The sequence below is a fragment of the Suricata suricatta genome, chromosome 16 (genome assembly GCF_006229205.1).
Source record: "Suricata suricatta isolate VVHF042 chromosome 16, meerkat_22Aug2017_6uvM2_HiC, whole genome shotgun sequence".
Lineage (NCBI taxonomy): Eukaryota > Metazoa > Chordata > Mammalia > Carnivora > Herpestidae > Suricata > Suricata suricatta.
The window spans coordinates 6,943,917-6,963,762 of NC_043715.1; the positions used below are offsets into that span (position 1 = coordinate 6,943,917).

Consider the following 19,846-nt stretch of genomic DNA (forward strand, 5'->3'; position numbering starts at 1 on the left):
ACACCCGTCCATGTGGGATCATGGAGCCCGAGGCTGCATGTGAGGAATTTTCCAGGGCCTCCAATCTCACTGCATCTGGCAGCGCTGCATGGAGGCTGATTCTCCCGAGCCTGTAGCCAGGGACTACAGAGTCCCCAAGAGATGATGTGCAGACGCTGTCACCGGTGGAGTTCCGAGTCCCTTCTTCTGGGTGAAGCATCCGGTGAAGTTTGCCTCAAAAGACCTGTGTGCTTCCTGTTGCCGATTTCTCACCCAGAGACAACACCGGAAGGCTGAGCACTGTTATTAGAAAGGGCATCGCGGTCACATGATGCTCCCAGGCATCCTGGGCACAGACGGCCCTGGCCACGTCCGCAGGGGACTGCTCGCCACTCGGACTCCGCTGCACCTTCTAGCAGCTTCCTCATCATGTGGTGAGGGGAGCCGTAGGGTCCCCAGCAAGCCTCCTTCGTTTATGGGACCCTCAGAGACAGGGTACCCATCTCTGTGGCCTGGGGAAAGCCTTGGCGGTAGCTGTCACATGGCTTACAAATGTCAGTGGCTGCGTTAGCTGCATTTCCAGAAGCCCCAAATTCGAGGAGATGCGGAGTGCATTCGCTCAGCCCTCAAGAAATGCAGTCCGTGAGAGGGAAGACATTCACCGTCTCTTCTGGAAGTGGAGTTTCTCTTTGGGAGAGTAGAGGGGAGGCGGCAGAGGGAAGTTCTTCCCGGGGCTCAGAGGGAGTAGAAGTTTCTAATCCCTGAGCCGGTAGAGACTCTGGGCGATGGAATGTGGCGGTGTCCCTAGACCAGTGCTTCTCACCCCCAGCAGCACAGAGAATCCAGAGAGCTTCCCTGCGACCCTGCTGCTTGCCGGCACCCCCAGATGCCACCTCGGGAAAGTGGAGTGCAGCCAGCACAGCTTTAGTTGTAAAGTTCCCTCAGTGCTGCCAGGCTTCAGAACCCCCCACCCCACCCTGATCCAGGGGTTTCTGCACCGCTGACTGAGAGCACTGGAAGTTCTAGAAACAACAAGGTCCTTATTTTTATGTAACTGTAAAGGTTGTTAGAAGAGGGTGAAGGGGAAGGTGCCAGAAGGAACAAGGGTGGGTGAGGAGCTTCAAGGGCATGGATGGGGTGCAGACAGGACCATAGGGGAGAGTGCCCATGGGGTCAGACAGTGACTGCGTCCTGCTCTTTGTCACCCGGCTACTAGAGGGAAGGCTCTCCCTGGCAGTCTGGGACATGATGTAGCAGAGACACATTTCCCAGAGAATGTTCTGTAGATTTCCAGAGTGGCATCATGTGAGAGGGACACGGTGGATAAGTTTGAGCCACACCGTGAGTCCTGTCCCTGCTCCTACACACTTTCCAAGTGTATTAACGTAGTTGCAGCCTGAGAAGTCTCTTGTGAAAGAACTTTGTTCAGCATCTAGCATGGCTGGAACAGAGTTTGGCCCCAGGGACAGTCCCTTGGAGTTCTCTGGGGGTGTGCATGCTCTTAGCTGGGCCTGCCTCCAGGATCCGGGCAAGCCGCACGGCCTCCGCACCTCCCCAGCGCTGCTCCTGCCCCATCGTCCTCATTTCCTAGAGAAAACATGCACACACGTGACCCAGGACGCCGTGTTCAGTCTGCAGATGTTTGTTGAATGAACTAGCAGATGTGAGAAGAGCCCGGATGATTCATCCGGCCCAGGCCTCTGTCCAGGACCCAAACGAGGCTGCCAGCCCCATCCCGAGAGAGAGGCTGCCCTCACCTGAACTCGTCCCAGGTGAGGCGGTGGCCTGCTGGTCGGCTGCCAGGATGAAGAGGCGCAGATAACCTCTGTGAAAAGCTCAGACTGACCTGGCACTATTTCCGTTGCTAGTACTGTTAACGCCCAGCCGTGAGTTCTAGCTAAGCCTGGTCTGACTGTGGAGTGGGCTTCGAGAGCACCCCTGTGGGGGCCCCACGATGACTGCCACCGTATGTATCTGGTGCTCATAGGTCCTGTACTGGCTCTGACCATTGGCAGTGGATGGGCTGCACCCCACGGCACTGGTTAAAGGGAGTAGGTAACCAGGTCACACAAGAAATGCCAGTTGTTCCAGGTGGAATGTAGCCAGCCCTGTGTGCAGAATATTGCTTCGGGCCTCCTTTGGGCCTGGAGGATGGATCTCCGACCACTGAGAAGGGACCGAAAGCAGCGCCCGCCCTCCCCAGCAGGTGCATCGACTGTAATAATGGCAGTAGCAACTGAGGGCTCCTGTGTGCCAGGCAGGACACGTTTGCCCCTCTGGGGACAAACCATTGGCTTCCTCATTTGACAGGGAGTAAAATGGGGTTCCAGAGAGTGAGCAACTTACCCAAGATCTTACTACTAGTTAGGGGCAGAGTGGAGACTTGACCCCAAAATTCCTGCTGTCTCTGCCACATCAGAGCAGCCCAGCACCCAGACGGACAGAGGCCGCAGGGCTCAGGCTCAGTGGAGGAAGTGGCAGGGGCTGGGGTCAGCTCAACTGATGTACTTTGACGCTGAAGAAGACAGCAAGCCACCTCCCCCGCACAGTCCCACTGCCAGGGGCAGGATCAGATATCTGAGCGGCAGTGTCTGTAATGCAATATCCTGTTTGGTGTCTGGCTTCTGTGTCCACGGGGCCCTTGTGATAGAGATCTTCTGCCTGAGTGAGAGGAAGAGGATGGGGACAGTGGTCTGTGCATTTGCATTTTCATATCTAGGACGGGAGCCCACGAAGCGGCTTGGACTGAGACAGGGTGGCGTGGGGGCGCAGGGGCGGAGCTGGGCACACTCGGTCCCCTTGGCCATCCTCAGGGTGCTCAGTGCCTCTGCACAGGGCTCAGGGTGGAGCCTGTAGGGGGAAGGGCTCTGGGCTCTGGCACGGTGTGCTTTCCTTAAGGTCATGAGGGCTGAGGTGAATTCCCGAAGGGCTCGTGTGCAGATTGGAGTGGGTGGGCCTGCAAGAGGTCCACAGTGGAGGGGGGTCTTGCTAGGGAAAGACCTCTGCACTGAAAGTGTTCCGCAGCAGCTGGGGGATGGCGTCCTCAGGATGCCAGGAAGGGACTCTTGCACTGAGTGGAAGATTTGGCTTGATGACTTCCGGAACTCCTTCCCAGCTCCAGGATGCAAGGTCCTGGATTTGTGTATGAGGGGGTTTAGATGTGGAATGGCGGCGCCAAATCACTCAGATGCTGTGTTTCCAAAGACCCTGCCAAGAAGCCCCATGTACTGTGCAGCCACCAATTGCATTTGGTGAAAATCACATGTTAAGGCCAGTGACTGAGGCCATGAAGTGAGGAAGTCAGGCCGGGAAGTGGACCACCGGAAAACCAGGAATCGGGGCCATGGTGCCAGAATGCAGCACCGTCCTTTTGGGGTTCAGCTGCAGTGGGGCTGGCCATGGCTGAGAGAACACCCCCTTCAACTCACACATCGCTGCTTGGGGAATCCGGAGATGGGATGCCTTGAGCCTGCATTAAGGGTGTGGCTTACATGACCACATGTAGGTCATGGGACACCCCCAACCCAATCTCCTCACAGTTGAATCCAATCCCAGCATATCACTGTGATGCCCACATCTCTTGGTGAGGATTGGGGGAAATGCTAATCCTTGAGAAAGGATAAATCAGCCAGACGTTTGTTATCAGTGAACAGTTAGCTGCTGTAATGAGCGAACCCCAAACATATGTGATGACTCAGTTGTGATAGAAATCTACTTATATACGGGAACCTGAAACAGGTGTTACTGATGAGCCCATGGCTGTCCTTCAAGTGTAACTCAAGAGCCCAGATCCCTTCCATTTTGTGGCTCAGGAAATGCTTTCCAAGACTGCCAGGCCTGTCAAGAGCTTGCGGACTGCATAGCGGGAGGTTTCTGCACATGGGCCTGCAAGTGTGCATATGGCTTCCATTCACACTCCATCGGCCAGTGTTTGGTTACTTGGCCACAGCCACCTGCGAGGGCGGGGGGATGTGCTCCAGCAGCAGACTCAGGAAGAGGAGGGAACGGCTCTCTGGGCTCTGGTGAACAGCTAGTGAGTCCCTGTCACACATCTGCCATCTTCACTCCCATTTCTGTTTACTTGGCAATCATTTGCTAAGTGTGAACTCGGATGTGTATGGGCACCAAGCCGGGCATGAGGCAGACCTGCAGGTTTCCATTAGGAGCTGGAGAGGGAGGAGAATCCAAAGACAAGTAAGCAAGCAAGTAATGAGGATAATTGCAAATTGTGATACTGGTGCTTTCCAAGAACTCTCAGAAGGCCCGTGCTGCTCATGCATCATGAGCAGGCATGAGGGAGACAAGAGACATGTAAGCAGAAGCAGACCAAGGTCATGGTCAGGAGTATGGATTTTATTCTTGTGAGTTCCCAGTAGTTTACAGTCTTCCTGGGAATAATGAAGGATGCAGGATTTACTAGACATCTTGGATCTTTTCTTCCTGTCCAGATGAATATTAACATTTTATAGATCTTATATAGCAGCTAGGGGAAAGGTGAAAAGCATTCTAGAGTCAAGGAAGGTAGAGAGAGGTAGCTCTGCCTAATGGGTACAGATGCACACAGGAACTTTGCTCACTGCAGAAGGGCAGGGTGATAAAATGTCTCCTACCCCCAGAGCCATGATCCCAGATGCCTCATGCCAGTGCCCTTCCCCACTTTTGGTCGAAGCCACCCTAACATATGGATGGATCCTTGTTAGCATTCTAGAACCACCGTTGATGGGTCTGGCATCCCTTTGGGTGATTCAGAGTCAGACAAACCTGGGACTGAAAGAAATGTTACATATCATCGGTCCTGCCCTGTGCCCACCATCTGAAGCTTGAGTCCCCTCTACAACTTCACCCAAAGTGATCATCCGGCCGAAGATGGAATACCTCCAACAGTGAGGAGTTCGTAGCTCTCAACAACAACCTCTCCATGCTCGGCCAGTGCTGGTAGAATGTTCCTTCTCTCCTTGTGTTCAAATAGGCCTCCTTTGTGTTCTCTTGCTAGTTCTGAGCCTTGACATTCAGGTTGGCTACCTTGGGATACTTACAAGTTGTCAGTGTCCAGGGAGTGAGTGCAGGACTGGGGCAACGGTCATGGCCTGGGACCATCTGGGCACACTGGGAAAGGTGGTCACCCCCATGAATTTCTTTCTGAAAACCTGCTACCAGCCACCCAGTGTGCCATGCCTGTGACTGCAGCTTAGTGGCTCAGTGTCCAGGAGGAGGTGACCCTTGCCTGGCACCCTCTTCCCTCTGATGACCAGAGGGTGCCAGACAGCAGCGGGGAAGCTTGTCCCAGCCTCGGTAGGTTCAAGGGTGTCAAATGGGTCTTGGCAAGCCTGGTCACCTGTTAAAGAGGGTCTTCTCTTTTCTCCCAGGGACTTTGTGAAGGCCTTCATCCAGTTTAAGAAGCCTATCGTGGTCGCGATCAATGGGCCTGCCCTGGGCCTCGGTGCCTCCATCCTGCCCCTCTGCGACATTGTGTGGGCCAGTGAGAAGGCCTGGTTTCAGACCCCGTATGCCACCATCCGCCTCACGCCTGCTGGCTGCTCCTCATACACCTTCCCCCAGATCCTGGGGGTCGCACTGGTAAGCCTCCTCGGTCTTCAGGCAGAATCTCTCTGTGATCCCAACAAGACCCCTTCTCTGTCCTGGATTTAGGATATGGCCCTTCATGTGAAAAAGGAGCTCAGGGGTGCCCCCGGCTGGTGGAATCTGCTGACTGTCTCTGTCTCCCCTGCCTCCCCAGAGCAGCTGGGATGAGGACAGGCTGATCCTGGAACCTTCCCGCGCTGCCGCCAAATGCCAGGGGCGGGTGTGGCGAGGGCTGAGAAGATGATGGGGATGTTCACCTACCAAACACGGACTTTGTTCACTTAACTGAGTTAATTCAGTTAGTTCACGTAACTAAGCACTTAACTAGTTAAAGCACGTAGTCGTTTCAGCCAGGTGAAGTAAGTTCAAGCACTTCGCATCCATTCTCTCATTTATTCCTCACAATAGCCTGATAAGACCCCGTATCAGAATGGACTGGGTGCTGTAACAAACAATCCCACAATCCTAGGGTCCAAACAACAAAAATTTCTTTCTCACTCTGGCCTTAGTCCAGCCGTCCACACTGACTGGGCGCCCAGGTGTCTTCTATCTGTAGATATACCTCCGTTTCCCGCCAGTGGACGTGAAGAGAGAGCCAAGCCTGCAAAGGGCATCTTCATCCCCACTCACTTTTCAGGGGCATGGCCACACCTACCTGCAAGGGAGGCTGGGAAATGTAGTCTTGCTGTGTGTCCCAGAAGCAGGAAGGGATTTGGGGCCATCACAGGGCAGGGCCCACCCAGAGAGCCTGTGTTGGGGTCTCCACCACTCAGCTGGTGAGCGAAACTGGGAAGTTAAGGAACTGTCCGGGTCACCTGTCAGTAAGCAGGCAGAGGGGTGTCTGGGTGAGCAGTGGACTTTTCTGCAGGCTGCCGATAGGCTCGGCACCAACAGCCAGAGGCCAGTGTGGGCCAGGAAGAATAACAGCTAACACTTGGAAAGCACTCACCGTGGCCAGTACTTGACAGCGCTAACTCAGTCCATCCCCCTACAGCCCTGGAAGGTAGGACTGTTGTTATCTCCACTTGACAGATTGGAGACAGGCTCGGAGAGGGTGAGTTGTGCGGGTCACACAGTGGGAGGGGCAGGCATGGCATCTGAAACATAAACTGTCTGGCTTCAGTCTGTGCTCTTAACCAGTGTGTCCTAAAGGAGGACCTGCATCAGAGCAGTGAGTCCGAAATTGGAGGAGGGGGCGTGTCTCTGTGTGGTGTTTGTTTGACCATGACCGTATTGTCTGAAATCAACTTCCGTCTCCTCGTCCCTCCAAGAAGGACCTCCACCCCAGTTCTAGAAAGCCCCAGCACCCACATGTGTGGCTATACGTGCTCTTGTCTGATACTGGAGGGAAAACTGGCCACATTCCATGCAAGGGACGTCTGTGACCTCATGCATTGAACCCGGCGGGCCCGTGGTCAGCCCTGACATTGTTTGCTTGCTCTGCTGTAACAGATGGTCCTGGAAACTCTTTCCTCCATTCTCTCCATTCCTGCCTGCTTCTAGGCCCTCCGATAATTTATCTGTCTCTCACAAAGCCCTTGGTGGGTCTTCTGGTTTGAGCTGGAGCCCCTTGGCAAGGCTCACAAGGTTTGAATGACCCAGGCCTTCTGGTTCCTTTTTGTGTTTTGTCTCTGGCCTTGATGTTCACATCCCACAACTGGGAAAGGTAACTCCCACGTGACTCCCGAGGCCTCGTGGGCTCGGTGTGGCCACCCCCCGCTGAGCAGACTGAGCTCCATGCCCCTTCTGTCCTTAGGATTCCTGAGATTGTCCATCTCCCACCCCAGGCTGAGGTCCTTGGGTGAAGCCCTCAGGTGCCAGCTGCCCCTGGAGTTAGTGGGGTCCTCAGAAGTGCTGTTGGTCCTGAGGTCCTACACAGGGGTGGCCCGCTCCCTGCTGTCCCTTTATTACTTGCTTTCTGCAAACCACGTCCACTGTGCTGCATCACACATCAAAACCGTGTGGGCACTCTGACCGCAGAGGGCTGAGCGGGCTGTCCCAGCAAGGTTGGCCAAACTTGTGCTCAGCACCACGCATGGGCTACTTTGCTGATCACTTTCCACACGATGGTCTCATTCACTCTTGCTCGACACCTGCAAAGGTAGGTCCTGTTGCCTTCTGTTCTGCTGGGAAACTGAGGTACGGGGAGCTGAGGAAAGACTCTAGCAGGTGCTGCTCCCTCTCTGAGCCCACAAACCTAAGTGAGCTCCTGGGAGGCACCAGACCTTTTGCTTTCCTGCTTAGAAGCTCAAAGATGAGTAGCACAAGGGGCTCCGTCCTTGATGGTCTCGTCTGTGGGCTGTGATGCATGGCCACCTGGTGTCTCCCTGCTCTCCTGTTAGCTCCTTGAATCCTCACAGGTGGCACTTGGTACCCACTTCAGAGATGAGTCAACAGATTCAGAGAGGCACAGAGATTTGCATAGTGTCCCAGGGCAAAGCCAAGGGCAGAGCAGGGCCTGCGCTTCCCTCTGCCCTGGTCTTGTTAACCTTGGCTTTCCTACCCGGGGAGAGAGAAGACCCAGAAGCAGCCACACTTCTGTCCTGTGATGAGGTTCAGAGGTAGTTAGAGAAGGCTCCCAGTCAGAGCACCTCCTGAGTGAGTCTGCAAGGATGGGCACCCCCAGAGAACCCCCGCAGTGTGGGCTCATCACTCTTTGATGGTAGCACAAAACAGGAAGGGCAAGTTCAAGATCAGTGGAGACCCCTGGCAGCCCACGCCCACCGGCACCACCCGTCCACACAGCAGGGCCAGCAGGTGGTCGGTAAGGCCATTCGGACTCAGGAGCTTGGGGCCTGCTCGAGGCTGCTCACAGTCTCACCAGTGGCAGAAAAATGAGACAGGCAAACACTCTCCCTTTTGATCTTGGCCACTGTGCCCTGCCCAGACTCAGTGCCACTCCCGTTCCTCCCTGTCCTTTGTGGCTGCAAAAATGTGAATGCTATACAGCCTTATCTCTTTCTCTGTCTCTTTTATTTTAACCATTTCTGAAACTCCAAGAATGTTGCTGACTGAGACGTGTTCTTGCCAGCCGTGTTCTGTTTGGCTCCTTCCATTGAGTTCCTTGCTTTCATTTCCCCTTCCTGAGATAGAGGTGTTTCTAAATAAGTGTAATGACATATGTTTGTCTTCAGACCTCTAACCAGAGGCATGCTGTGGGTTCATTACTGGCCTGATAAATTTCTCTGCTCCGGCATAGAAAGATGGCCCTCTGGGTCGTCACGACACCCAGAACAAAGGAGAGCACACACGTGTAGCCCAAAAGCTGAGAGAGCCGGGCATGTCGGGATCGACCCAAGAGTGCCCAGGCATGCAGGGGGCAGGCAGATGGCTGGCTGGCCAGGGAAGGGATTGTCAGCTCCGTGAGGGCGGTGGGGATTTATCCTGAAGGAGATAGGGGCCCCATCACATGGCGGTAACCGTTACACGCTAGTTATCAACGGGAGAGCCGCTTGGTCAGTGGTAGTGGTGGCTGCCCCGGGCTGTCGGTGCCTGTGACCTTCTCTGGGCTCCTCCCAGGACACGTATGGAAGCTGTAAACTACAAAGCAGAAGGAGATTTTTAGGGGAATGGGGTTTGGAAGGAAACCACAGAAGGTGAGCCGGCGGGAGTGTCGGTGGGGAGGGGGCTTTTTGCCCTTCAGAACTGGGCACAGCCCTGGGCAACTGGGAGAGACGCACCTCTCTGCGTTAGTTTTAGGGTATTATTTAGGGCCTTTTCGGCTGCCAGTGATGGAAACACGAACTGGTTTAAAGGCGGAGGAAAAAGAATGCAGCTGTTGTCATAACTTGCATATCTGGAAGTGGAGCCTTCCTTGGGGACGCCGGGGTCCAGGAATCCCAGCTCAGGGAGGACTCTCATCCTCCATCCTTTTTCTCTTGGTGGACCCACTTCTCCAAAGAGTGGGGACACAGCAGTGTGTGGCCATGGGCTCCTTGACTTGAGCATGTCACCAGGGAGGGAGAAAGATTCTTCCCTGTCACCTCTAGCTTAGGGCTTTATTACATTGGGTGGATATGTGTTCACTCGGGGGTGGGGGGTGGGGGGTGGATCGCGTCAGCACTGAAATGGACCCCGCCCTTGGTGCAAGCCCATCGCCGTGGGTCTGCTGCCAGACTTGGGGAGGATTGTTGGGCAAACGAACCCACAGTAGGTACGCGGCTGCTTTGGGGAATTTAAGGAACGCTGTGGACCCTCTGATCAGAAACCCTCACAGACACGGACACAAGTACCTCCCAAAGCTTCTCCCAGCTAATAACCTGCCTTCGGGAGCCGGGACAGTTGTGCATGTCCAGCCCAGGCCTCGCTAAAAGATGTGGGAGGCGCTCTGGGCTCTCAGCCTTCCCCTTGCCTTTGCTTTTTTCAGGCCAATGAGATGCTCTTCTGTGGGCGGAAGCTCACTGCGCAGGAGGCGTGTAGCAGGGGCCTGGTGTCCCAGGTCTTCTGGCCGACCACGTTCAGCCAGGAAGTCATGTTGCGGGTCAAGGAGATGGCATCCTGCAGCGCAGTGGTGAGTTCCTGTGTCTTTGTGTGCTTGTGTTTGCAACAGACCCATTTTACAGATGAGGGTGATGAGGCTGGAAGGGACCGACTGACTTGCCAGAGGCCACGCAGGGCATGCTTGTAACCACACCACAAATGCCTCGTCTCAATGTTGAGAGCTTAAACCGGGAGAGAGACAGAGAGAAAGAGAGTCCACATTCTTAGATATATTCCCCATCATCTCCAGTTTGAAAACCACACGGCAGAGATTTATACTCTGGGGTAGAGTACGCTGCCTTAAAAGAAAGTCCTAGACACACACGAAAGCACAACACAGCTGTAGTTTCAAAGAATATGAGACACAAAGGCAAATAAGGACCGACGGTACTAAACCACACGAGAGAAGAGAGAAAGAGCACACGCTGCCCTCGTGTTTCCCTTCTGCCCACGGAGTGCTCAGCACATCTAGACGTCACCACTGGACTCTGAAGACACACCGAGAAGTGGATAAATAAATGCAGCCTCCACAGAGGCACCCAATTTTAATCAAGTGTCGATTTTATCTCATAAAAGTCACTCTGAGCACAGTAGGAAATACCCCTTTGAAACGGGGAGCAAAGGCCCCTTGTGGAGCCACAGCGCTGGTCAAGGAAACAAGAAAGGTGATTTGGGAGAAAAGGGCGGGCGTGAGGGGCAGCCTCTGTGTGTGCTCCAGAGTCGGGGGGTGCCGGGGTGCAGTTATGGGGTCAGACCCGTGAGCACCCCTTCCTTCTCTCCGTCCACCCCCAGCTGCCATGCTGCTCATGATTTGCCTTATTGGCCTCCACTGGGCACCTACCGGGTATAAGCTGTGCCTCCTGGAAGCCAACCATGATGACCGGTGGCCATGTGCCTGTGTCGTTGGTGAACACGTATTATGGGCCCTGCATTCTGGTCATCTCTTTCCATGGATTCTCTTTTAATTTTCCTGATAACTGTGGTGACCAGCTCATCCCACTTTGCTGGGCAGGCTCTTTTTTGAGCTCAGACAATCCCATGTCTCAGGAATCCCCAGGCAGGAAAAGGCTGATGACCCCTAGGATCAGCTGCATGGAGATGCCCTTAGAAATTCTAAGCAGAGGAAGTGGTGTGAGTGCGGTCACAGGGGTCCAAAAATGCCTGTGTGTGGGGTTTAGACAGTGCCTCAGAGCGGTCTGTGCAGGTACACGGGGTGTTGGAGGGACATTAAAGCTGGAAGGGAAGGTAGGAGAAAGGCCTGCAGGCTCCTCCGAGGAGTCTGATCTCTGGGCAGGGGAGGCACTCTGAGGAGCACGCTGTGGAAGAAATGCTGCAAGGAAATGTCTCCTGTTGACGGTTCTGAAATCAGGAGCTTTGGAGAAAGGAATCTGCCCGAGAAAGGAATGTGCCCTGCGGCCTGGGAGACAGTGTTCTTCAGGGGAATTCTTGCGAGGCAGGAGGCCGCCTCCAGCCCAGGCCGGGGAGGAGGATGCCAGCCCCCTGCCAGCCTGCGTGAGCACGGGAGCTCCTGTCTCGATTTTTCTGTTTGGGGCGAGTGTCAGGCAAAGCCTTGACATCAGCAGAGGATGGTGGAGGCCGGTGGAAGGATGCTGGGTGCCTGACGGCCCCACGGTGGCTGTGCCCGAGCGAGGCAGCCACCCGGCTGAGTCAGCCATGTCCGTCACACCTGGGCACCTGGACTTTCTTTATCTGTAACGCGGTGACAGAAATACTACCTGTTTGTGGAGTTATCATGAGGAAGGAATGAGAGGAAGCAGGAACAGTACTTCTCAGGCAGCCTGTGGGTCAGTAGTGATTGTGGGGCCTTGTGATTATTACCCTGATCAGCCCGGTCATTGCCACTCGTTACTGTGATGATGCTGATGACTGTTCTTCCCACTCTGCCAGCCTGACTGCTCTTGTTGCCGTCCCACTGTCCTAATACCTTGCATCGTCACCACCATTCCCATTCTCGCCACCACATTGCCAACATCACCATTCTTGTTGCTACTGCGGTCCCGTGGCGTTGTTACTCTGTCACCGCTGGTCTCGCCCTTCGCTGCAATTACTGCAATTATTGTTACTGTGACAATGATCACTACTATGACTGCTGCTGCAGCGGGTCACCAAGAGGCACTGCGGGTGGGGCAGGGCCTACGGATACTCTGACTGCCCGCCATGTCTGTTCATGACCTTATTCTGTGGCTCCAACCGTCCATAAGTCAGATATCATCGTGGCCATTTCACAGTGGAGCCTGGGGAGGTGAAGCAATGTTTTCCAAACTTTTTCATGCTACCCGTAGAAAATGATACCGAGTCCATGTCAGACCCTCGGGGAAAGGACAGAGCTCTTGCAGTGGGGGGTATCTCAGCCCCCACCCAGCCATCTGAAGGGCCCAAGGCCTCAACGTCTTGGCATGCCTAGACCCCATCCCTGGCATCGGTGGGGACACGGGCCTGGGAAGTTCCGGACTACAGGAGGCAGGCTCTTCTGGCTTTGGGCGTCGGAAAGTTAGCTGGTGCTTCATAGGCGGAGTGCGTTCTCCTGGAGCGGAGTGCCGGGTGCCGGCTAACGAGGCTCATGCGTTTCCCTTCAGGTGTTGGAGGAGTCGAAATGCCTCGTCCGGAGCTTCCTGAAATCTGTGCTCGAGGACGTGAACGAGAAGGAATGCCTCATGCTCAAGCAGCTCTGGAGCTCCTCCAAGGGCCTGGATTCCTTGTTCAGCTACCTGCAGGACAAAATTTACGAAGTCTGAGGAGCCCCAGGCCACTTGCCCCCATGTTCGAGGGCACCTGACTTCCAGCTTTGCGCTGTGCCTCAGAGATCAGAGCGCAGCGTGTGCTGGCCAAGGAGTCCATGAAGGTGTCTCTGTTGTGTCCATTTCCTCGCGTCCTTTGGTGTTCCACAGTGGTTTGATTTTGTAGAACAGATGGGAAACTCAGCATACTTGGCCTCTCCCAGCCCCCCCCCTCCCCCCGCATCCACCCCTGCACTGGCTAGAGAGCTATAGAGGGCTATATCTTCCCAGGCCTCTGCCAGTCCCCACTCACTGAAATGTGCCACCCTGGTCCAGGAAGGGGAAACCAGGCTTCCCCTTCCTTCTGACTCGGGCTGTGTCCACACAGTGCCTCTGCTTCGGAGACTTGGCTGTATGGCTCTCCGGTCAAGTGCAGATCAGGTGACGGGGGACGGTCCATATTAGGGAATTTCCAGGCCAATGAGTGAAAGTGGTTGTGTGCAGAGCCAGCCTGTCTTCTCTCTGATGCAAATCTGTGTGACTTTTAGGGCTTGGTCTTAAAACCCAACTGTGCGATTTGCAAACCCACATATTGTACGTTTAGGAATGTTTTGTTAAATATATATTTTTAAAACAATGTAAGTGGAAATTCTGATAATTTATGTGTATTATATGTAAAGCTAGTTTTACAAACACATGAACTACTAGGAAAAAAATTTCTTTCCTTAATCAACCTTATTTAATTTATTTATTTTTGTTTATATATTATGATATCTGTCATTGACACAGATATTATTTTCCTACTGCCCTGGACCAAATCCCATACAAGGTTCATGCCATTGGGTGTGTTCCAGCAATGAACCACACAGAAATAAAATTCAGAGAGATGTAAATGGAAGGATCCCCATGGGTAAGAGGAATAACTTTGCACCAGATTCTCTTCATGTAAAATGGTTCTCAGCTGTAATAATTGCATCCTTATTGTTGGGAGAAATTATGGCAGAGTTTTTTCTTCACTTTGCTGCCTTGAAGGAAATAAAGGGGCCTCCAGCCTGAATGGTGCTGAGACAGACTTAGTCCCTAGTTTGTGACGTCAGGAAGAGCTAATCGGCCCTGCCTAGGGATTGCATGTTGTCTAGAGTGAGCCTTTTTCCTTTGGGGCAAATGACGGAGCTTAGATTTCAGAGTCTCTTTCCTCCGTGTGGACAGCGGTGTCTGGTTTTGGCTGTCCAGGGATGTGGGGAGCTGCTCCCGCTCCGTTGAGCTGTCGGGAGGTGTGAATCATCTACGTGCATCAGGGAGAAATAACCAGGGATGAGGTCTCCTATCCCAGGGTCCCTGAGCTGCATGGGGACCCCGGTATCCGCTGGCCCAAAGTCCATGGATCAGCTGCAGAGAAGTGGCAGGGTTGCTTTGGATCTGGGTTGGTGAGGAGAAAGGGAAGACCTTGACTTTGGAGCAATGATAGGAGTGTGTTCTGCATTAGACTTAAACCTGCCATGGGTCAGTTAGAGTCTCAGAATGGTGGGATTTTTTCATGTCCGTGACAACCCCAGGGTATTCTCAGAGGCCCCCGCTGCTTGCCTCATCTTCTCTTTCCCTCTGTCATCACCAGCCTATCTCTGCCCTTGTTGGACCCAGTGAGTGGAGCAGCAAGTGCCGGGCACAGCCGGGGGAGAGGAGACAGGCTGAGAACAGGGAGGGCCCTAGCTATTCCTGTCTCTCCCTCTGACCCTTTCTCTTTTAAAGGTGAGCAGATGCAATGGGAGGGGACTCCCGACCCTGAGCTCTGTGTTTTAAGAACAGGTTGAGCAGCTACACTATGGCTAGAGACATGGTTTTGTAGACGGTGCATATGAAGTTCATCTGGACACGATCCTTACAATTGCCGTGGTTCCCACTATAGACAGCCTCTCTCATTTTGAGTTGCTCGTGACCTCAGGAGGGTCAGGGAAGAGGAAACTTCTTGCCTTCCCCTCTCTTCTTCTGCGCCTGCTTGGCCCCCGTGGGATCCTGCAGGAATTGCAGGTCTAGGCTGCAGGGGATTACTCTGAGGAAACACCCACTTTTGCCCAGACGCCTATGGTCCTATCTCCACTTGGGTGTTGTCTCTTCCTCTGAGAAAGCAGATGTATGCTCTCCCCAAGCCCCTGGACAGACATCATTCTTGTGTGTTGTGCGGATAATCTCTTCCCCACTGCTAAATCCTCTGAAGAAAAAGCTCTGTGCTTTCTGTGTACTTTTGGGGGGAATAGGGTTTCCTGTCTGGAGAAGCAGTGTCCGAATTCTCATTAGGAATGGCAGAGGATGTTTGGAAGTTCCTTTGGATCAATGTCTATCTCTGTTCTCTGCAGAAAGAACCTGAAATGCTGTTGCTTTGGCCATATTGCAGATCCAAACTTCTGAATGTTTGAAGGATCTCTGACGATAAGGTCAGACAGAATGTGAAACCATTAATGAGGGTAGAGTTCCTGGCTGTCAATTTGTAGGTTCTGGGTAAAGTAGGAGGTGTCTCAAAGGACAGTCTGTGTTTTGGTTATTTCTATACAGTGTATTTGAGGGGAATGCTCTACCAATTGGGCAGAAGTAGGTGAAATCTGTTTGCTATGGGGTAGACTGCATGGATGAATTCTCCACTTTGTGGATAGTTGTTTTGATACTGTGAAGATGAAATCGAGACTTTTAGCAATTTGACCTGGGATGGAAAATGCCAGACCCGGGGATGTGTCTGTGTTTATCCTAACAGCGTTCTCGAAGCTGCGGGGCTCAGGCTTTCACTTCTTATCTTCAGTCACAGAGCCCTCTCTCTACCCACAGTGTCCTTTCTCCCCTCTCTGCACCCTGCTTCGCCTCCACACCACCCTGTCTGTCCCTTCCCAGAGCCTGGGCAGGTCTCTGAGGAATTGTGCCTGGTCTTGGCAGACCTAACCCAGAATGACCTCTGGGGTTGGAAGGACAGCTACGGGCGGGAAGGTCGTTGAGGGTACTTCTTCAGTCAGGGAACCTTCTAGGCAACCCAGTCCTTCCATCCTGTCAGCCATGCATTAGAACTCCCCTCCCCTCTCTGCTCCAACCCCTGGTGATCAGCACCCAGCATCTTGTAGTGGAGCCACTGGGCTTAGTGGTCTTGATCCAAGAGGACTTTGTGTAGAACTTTGCCAAGGTGCTCAGAGCTCCCCACCATTCGGAAACCCCACGCTAGTGCTGATGTGCCCACATACCCCTTCCTGCTTCCAACTACTGTCTGTGGCCAAAAACCATCAAGAATTACCCTCTAAGAATGAAATCGAGTAGCTTTGAGAAGAGAGTCCGTTTAAAATGTTATTCTTGTCCAGTATAGTCTCGACTAGGAAATGTTCTCTCTGAAGCATGACAATAGGTTTCCTTCCATATGAAGTTTGGTATCAGGATGGAAAAGTAGTAATCAAAATGGACTCTGATCAATGCAACCGTAGCTCCAAATATCCATGTTTAAAAATAGCCTTGACTGAATGTTGAATGGCACTTCCCATTAATTGTTGGTTTAGAAAATTTTATAAACTTTTTTTAATTTGAAATTGAGTCACATTCATGCAATTTTCCAGTCTGATTTCTGTGGGAAAAAAATTTTTTTAAGAGAAACAAAGAGAAACGTCTTCAAATCTTCCTACGTGAATATTTAAAATGCAGAATTGCTTCTCTTCTGTGTTTCTGTATTCAGACACTTAGATCTGTTGTACATATTATTTAGACACTCTCACTAATATACACAGTATTTAAGACTCTAAATGAGATTTCTTAAGTATTTTATTTTATTCTCTGTAAATGGTTTTGTATAATCTTTAAAAATCTACACTTTGCCTTTGTAGATATTTAAGGGAAACCATTTGGGGGTTGTCTTGCATGTATATTTTTGTTGTAGATAAGTGTTGCTCAGTTATTTCTGCAGATTTTGGTTGAAATGCTTACAGACTTTAATACAGTATATATTTTCAGAATATAAACTTTTATATTTCTGTGGTAAGTTAGGATATGCGTTTTAGGCAATCTTTTCCATTAATATCACTTGTTCTTTCAGAAAATAGCATACTGGTTTGGTGCCAATGGTTTTATGTTATTTTTTCATTAGAATCTACTGCTCTCGTATTGTCAAGAGAGCAGCTTTAGTCTTCTTTTTCTCAAAGCAATTGAGTTTGAAGTATAATTTGAAAATGTATTGAATTTGTGGATAAGCCTTACCATTAGGATCAGTAAAATTTTCCAACCTTTGCAACTACATATGTAGTTTAGGACCTCCCCATAAAGTCTCACTGTGTGGCAGTTGATGGAGTCTGTGAACAGAGCCTTAAGCTTGTTGCAAAAAAATAAAAATAAAAATAAGGGTAATACGGGTTGTTTCTTCCAAGCAACGTAAGCCATGCTGATGGACTCAGTGCAGTCTGTACGTCATGGCTAATCTGGAGAGTTTGGTTGAGCTGACGGCAGCAGGGGCCAGTCAGGCACCTTGGTGATTCTCTTTCACCATACGAATGGACCAAGGACTGGTTTCCTGGAGCCACCTTCGTACTATTCACATGGTTTAGACATGGTCACAGGGAGGGCTTGCTGGTCTATCATTTGTTCTGAACAAATGGCATTTCCTGCTCTTGACCTTGGCAGTTGACCCCAGGGCCCTTGTGGTTGACCTGGAATCATCCAGCCAGTTGAGGTCAGCACTCCATGAGAGGTGTTAACAAAGTTTACATGTGAGTCTTACTGTGTAGACAATCTGAAGTCAATTTCAGTTACGTAATCAGCATTCCCATGTGCCCCGAGTGTCTTATCAATGAACTGTGCATGTTAAGCCATACTAAACCTGAGGTTAGCAGGGCAGAGGCAAACTAGATGAAGAGCATTGCATCAGCTGAGTCCGTTCGCCAGGGGCCGTTTTAATGCAGTGTAAGTCATGGAGCTCATTGGTGGTGCATCCATTCTGTCTGAGGCCTAACAAAACTATCTGGAATTTGGACTTAAGTTTTTGCCAAAAATTACGATTCCTTTTGGTTGGCTACACTTCCGTAGCTACCAGCTGATTCTCCTTACTGAGGCTTTACCGATGACTTGAGACCAGGGCTGTCATATGGCTAAAGTCAAGTTATTGAGTTCAGTACTAGTAAGCTCTCAGAAGGTCTACCATCAGGATGGAGATTTGCTTCCAATGTCCGTAATGCGTGCGGCAGTCAGAAGCACCAACATCTGATCTTAAGCCTCAGCTCTGGTGTTTCTCTGGGTTAACCATGCCTCATTGGCCCAGCACCTGGCCTGACACTGGAGCTCGTTCCTGGGGCTCCCAGAAGTTTGGAGTGCGTAGAATGTTCCATCTGGTATTAAATTTGTCCCTGTGCCATGACTCCCAGCTGGAAGTCATTTGCTGATGTCCACGTTGACAGGATTGTGAAAATATTGCCTTTCATAAAACCAAGGACCAAAGAATTTCATTATTCCAACAAGACACGAGTTTCATAGACTGAGGGCACATCCAGACAGAGGTGGGCATGCTTTCTGGCACAGAGAAGCTGCTCACTTCCACCAACCTGGCTGGCCATGCAGAGGGATTTATCACCTTGAGAAGGCTCTGGAAGACGAGTTTCTCAGATTGAAACTTGCAGTCTCAGGTGGGTGTTTCTGCTGTGCAGTCCCAGCCTTTATCCATGTCATAGAAGGTGGAGGTCTGGCATTCTTCCAGATAACCTGACCAGTGTAGATGATTCCGTTGGAATCACGAACTCCAGTGTGAGTTTTTAAAAATGCATCTACACTGTGCAGCATCCCGCAGTTGCTAAATCTCCACCTCTTTTTGTTCTTCATTGACCCATTCCAATGTCCTATTTGGCATGAGAAGAATTTCCCTCAATTCTCACACCAAGGGATGCCCCATTTCTCATTCATGATGAGATCACCGATCCATTAATTGGTTGAGAAATGATTGACGCTTATGAAGTGGCATTCTAGTGGTAAGGCTTATTACCAAACTTCTGATAATGAAGCAGGCTACCAAAAACTTCTCCAGCCCACCCTAAGACTGTTTGGATTTGATCATGGGTGTAGCACACACACCCAAATCCAAGGAGACCTTTGCAAATTAGGCTACTCGTTTTGTTTTGCCAGGTTATCATGGGTGAGTCTTTAACTAGTTCTGAATATTTGTAAGTATGAGTACTTCATAGAATTACACAGCAGGTGCAGCTGACCCTTTCTCACTGCATTGTAAATATTTCCCGAGACTGGGTGCAGTACTGAGGGATAATAATCTTCTGACTTATCAAATGCTGACTGTCTAGAGCAAATTGTCCACTCTCTTTGTGAATGGTCCTGTAACGTGTATGAACACATTTCTGGGTGCCTTAGAAGTTGTATTTTTCATGTGTGCTAATATGCAGTATTTATACATTGTGAGAAGCTGCTTTGAATAAAAAGGTTGAAACTTCGTCGACATTTGCTTGTGTACATGACACTCACAAACCTGTGGTTTCTGAACAGAGAAGTTTCTGGGCTCCCCGGGGGTTGAAACACTGATGCTTCTCGGTGGTGTCCGGGCTCCTGGCTTGAGGTTTCAGGGATTCAGGCTGGTAGCCACCAGGCAGCGACGGGTTGACCATAGAAGGGGGGGATTATCTTTCATGGGAGGTTGATACAAGATTTATTCCCTTCCCTGGTATGCATGGAAGGTTACTTGAACAGAGTGCCTCCTCACCAAAGACAACTCCCTATAGAGCTCAATCTTGCACAAGTCTACTGCCATATGTGGCTAGCGATATTTGTCACTATGGAATTATGTAAAATCCTTCCATGTGGGTGATCTTGTTGCTTCCATCATCGCCACGTGGCTCTTATGAGAGGAACGCTGAGGGGCACCCCTGGCTCCAAAACTTGGCCCCAGTGACATCATAGGAGATGCGGGAAAGGAAGAACCAGTTTTTCCAGGGTTCGTGGCAACAGGGGATCCTGGGAAAGGGATTCGCCCAAGGTCAAGGTCTAACCGTCCATCTATCCAGCAGCGGTATTGAGCCTCCTGCTGTCTCAGGTGCCGCATTGGTGCTGAAAGGCAG

General features: G+C 51.5%; 1 protein-coding gene across 1 annotated transcript in view; it reads left to right on the forward strand.

Moving 5' to 3' along the window:
* The window catches only part of CDYL2 (chromodomain Y like 2), an 89,317-nt gene extending 70,085 nt beyond the window's left edge, over positions 1-19,232 (forward strand). The window contains exons 6-8 of the mRNA XM_029924214.1: positions 5,346-5,556; positions 9,929-10,072; positions 12,639-19,232. Of these exons, the coding sequence (XP_029780074.1) occupies positions 5,346-5,556; positions 9,929-10,072; positions 12,639-12,797 (514 nt within the window). The 3' untranslated portion in view covers positions 12,798-19,232. The remainder of the gene's footprint in view (positions 1-5,345; positions 5,557-9,928; positions 10,073-12,638) is intronic.
* The last annotated feature ends 614 nt before the right edge of the window (positions 19,233-19,846 follow it).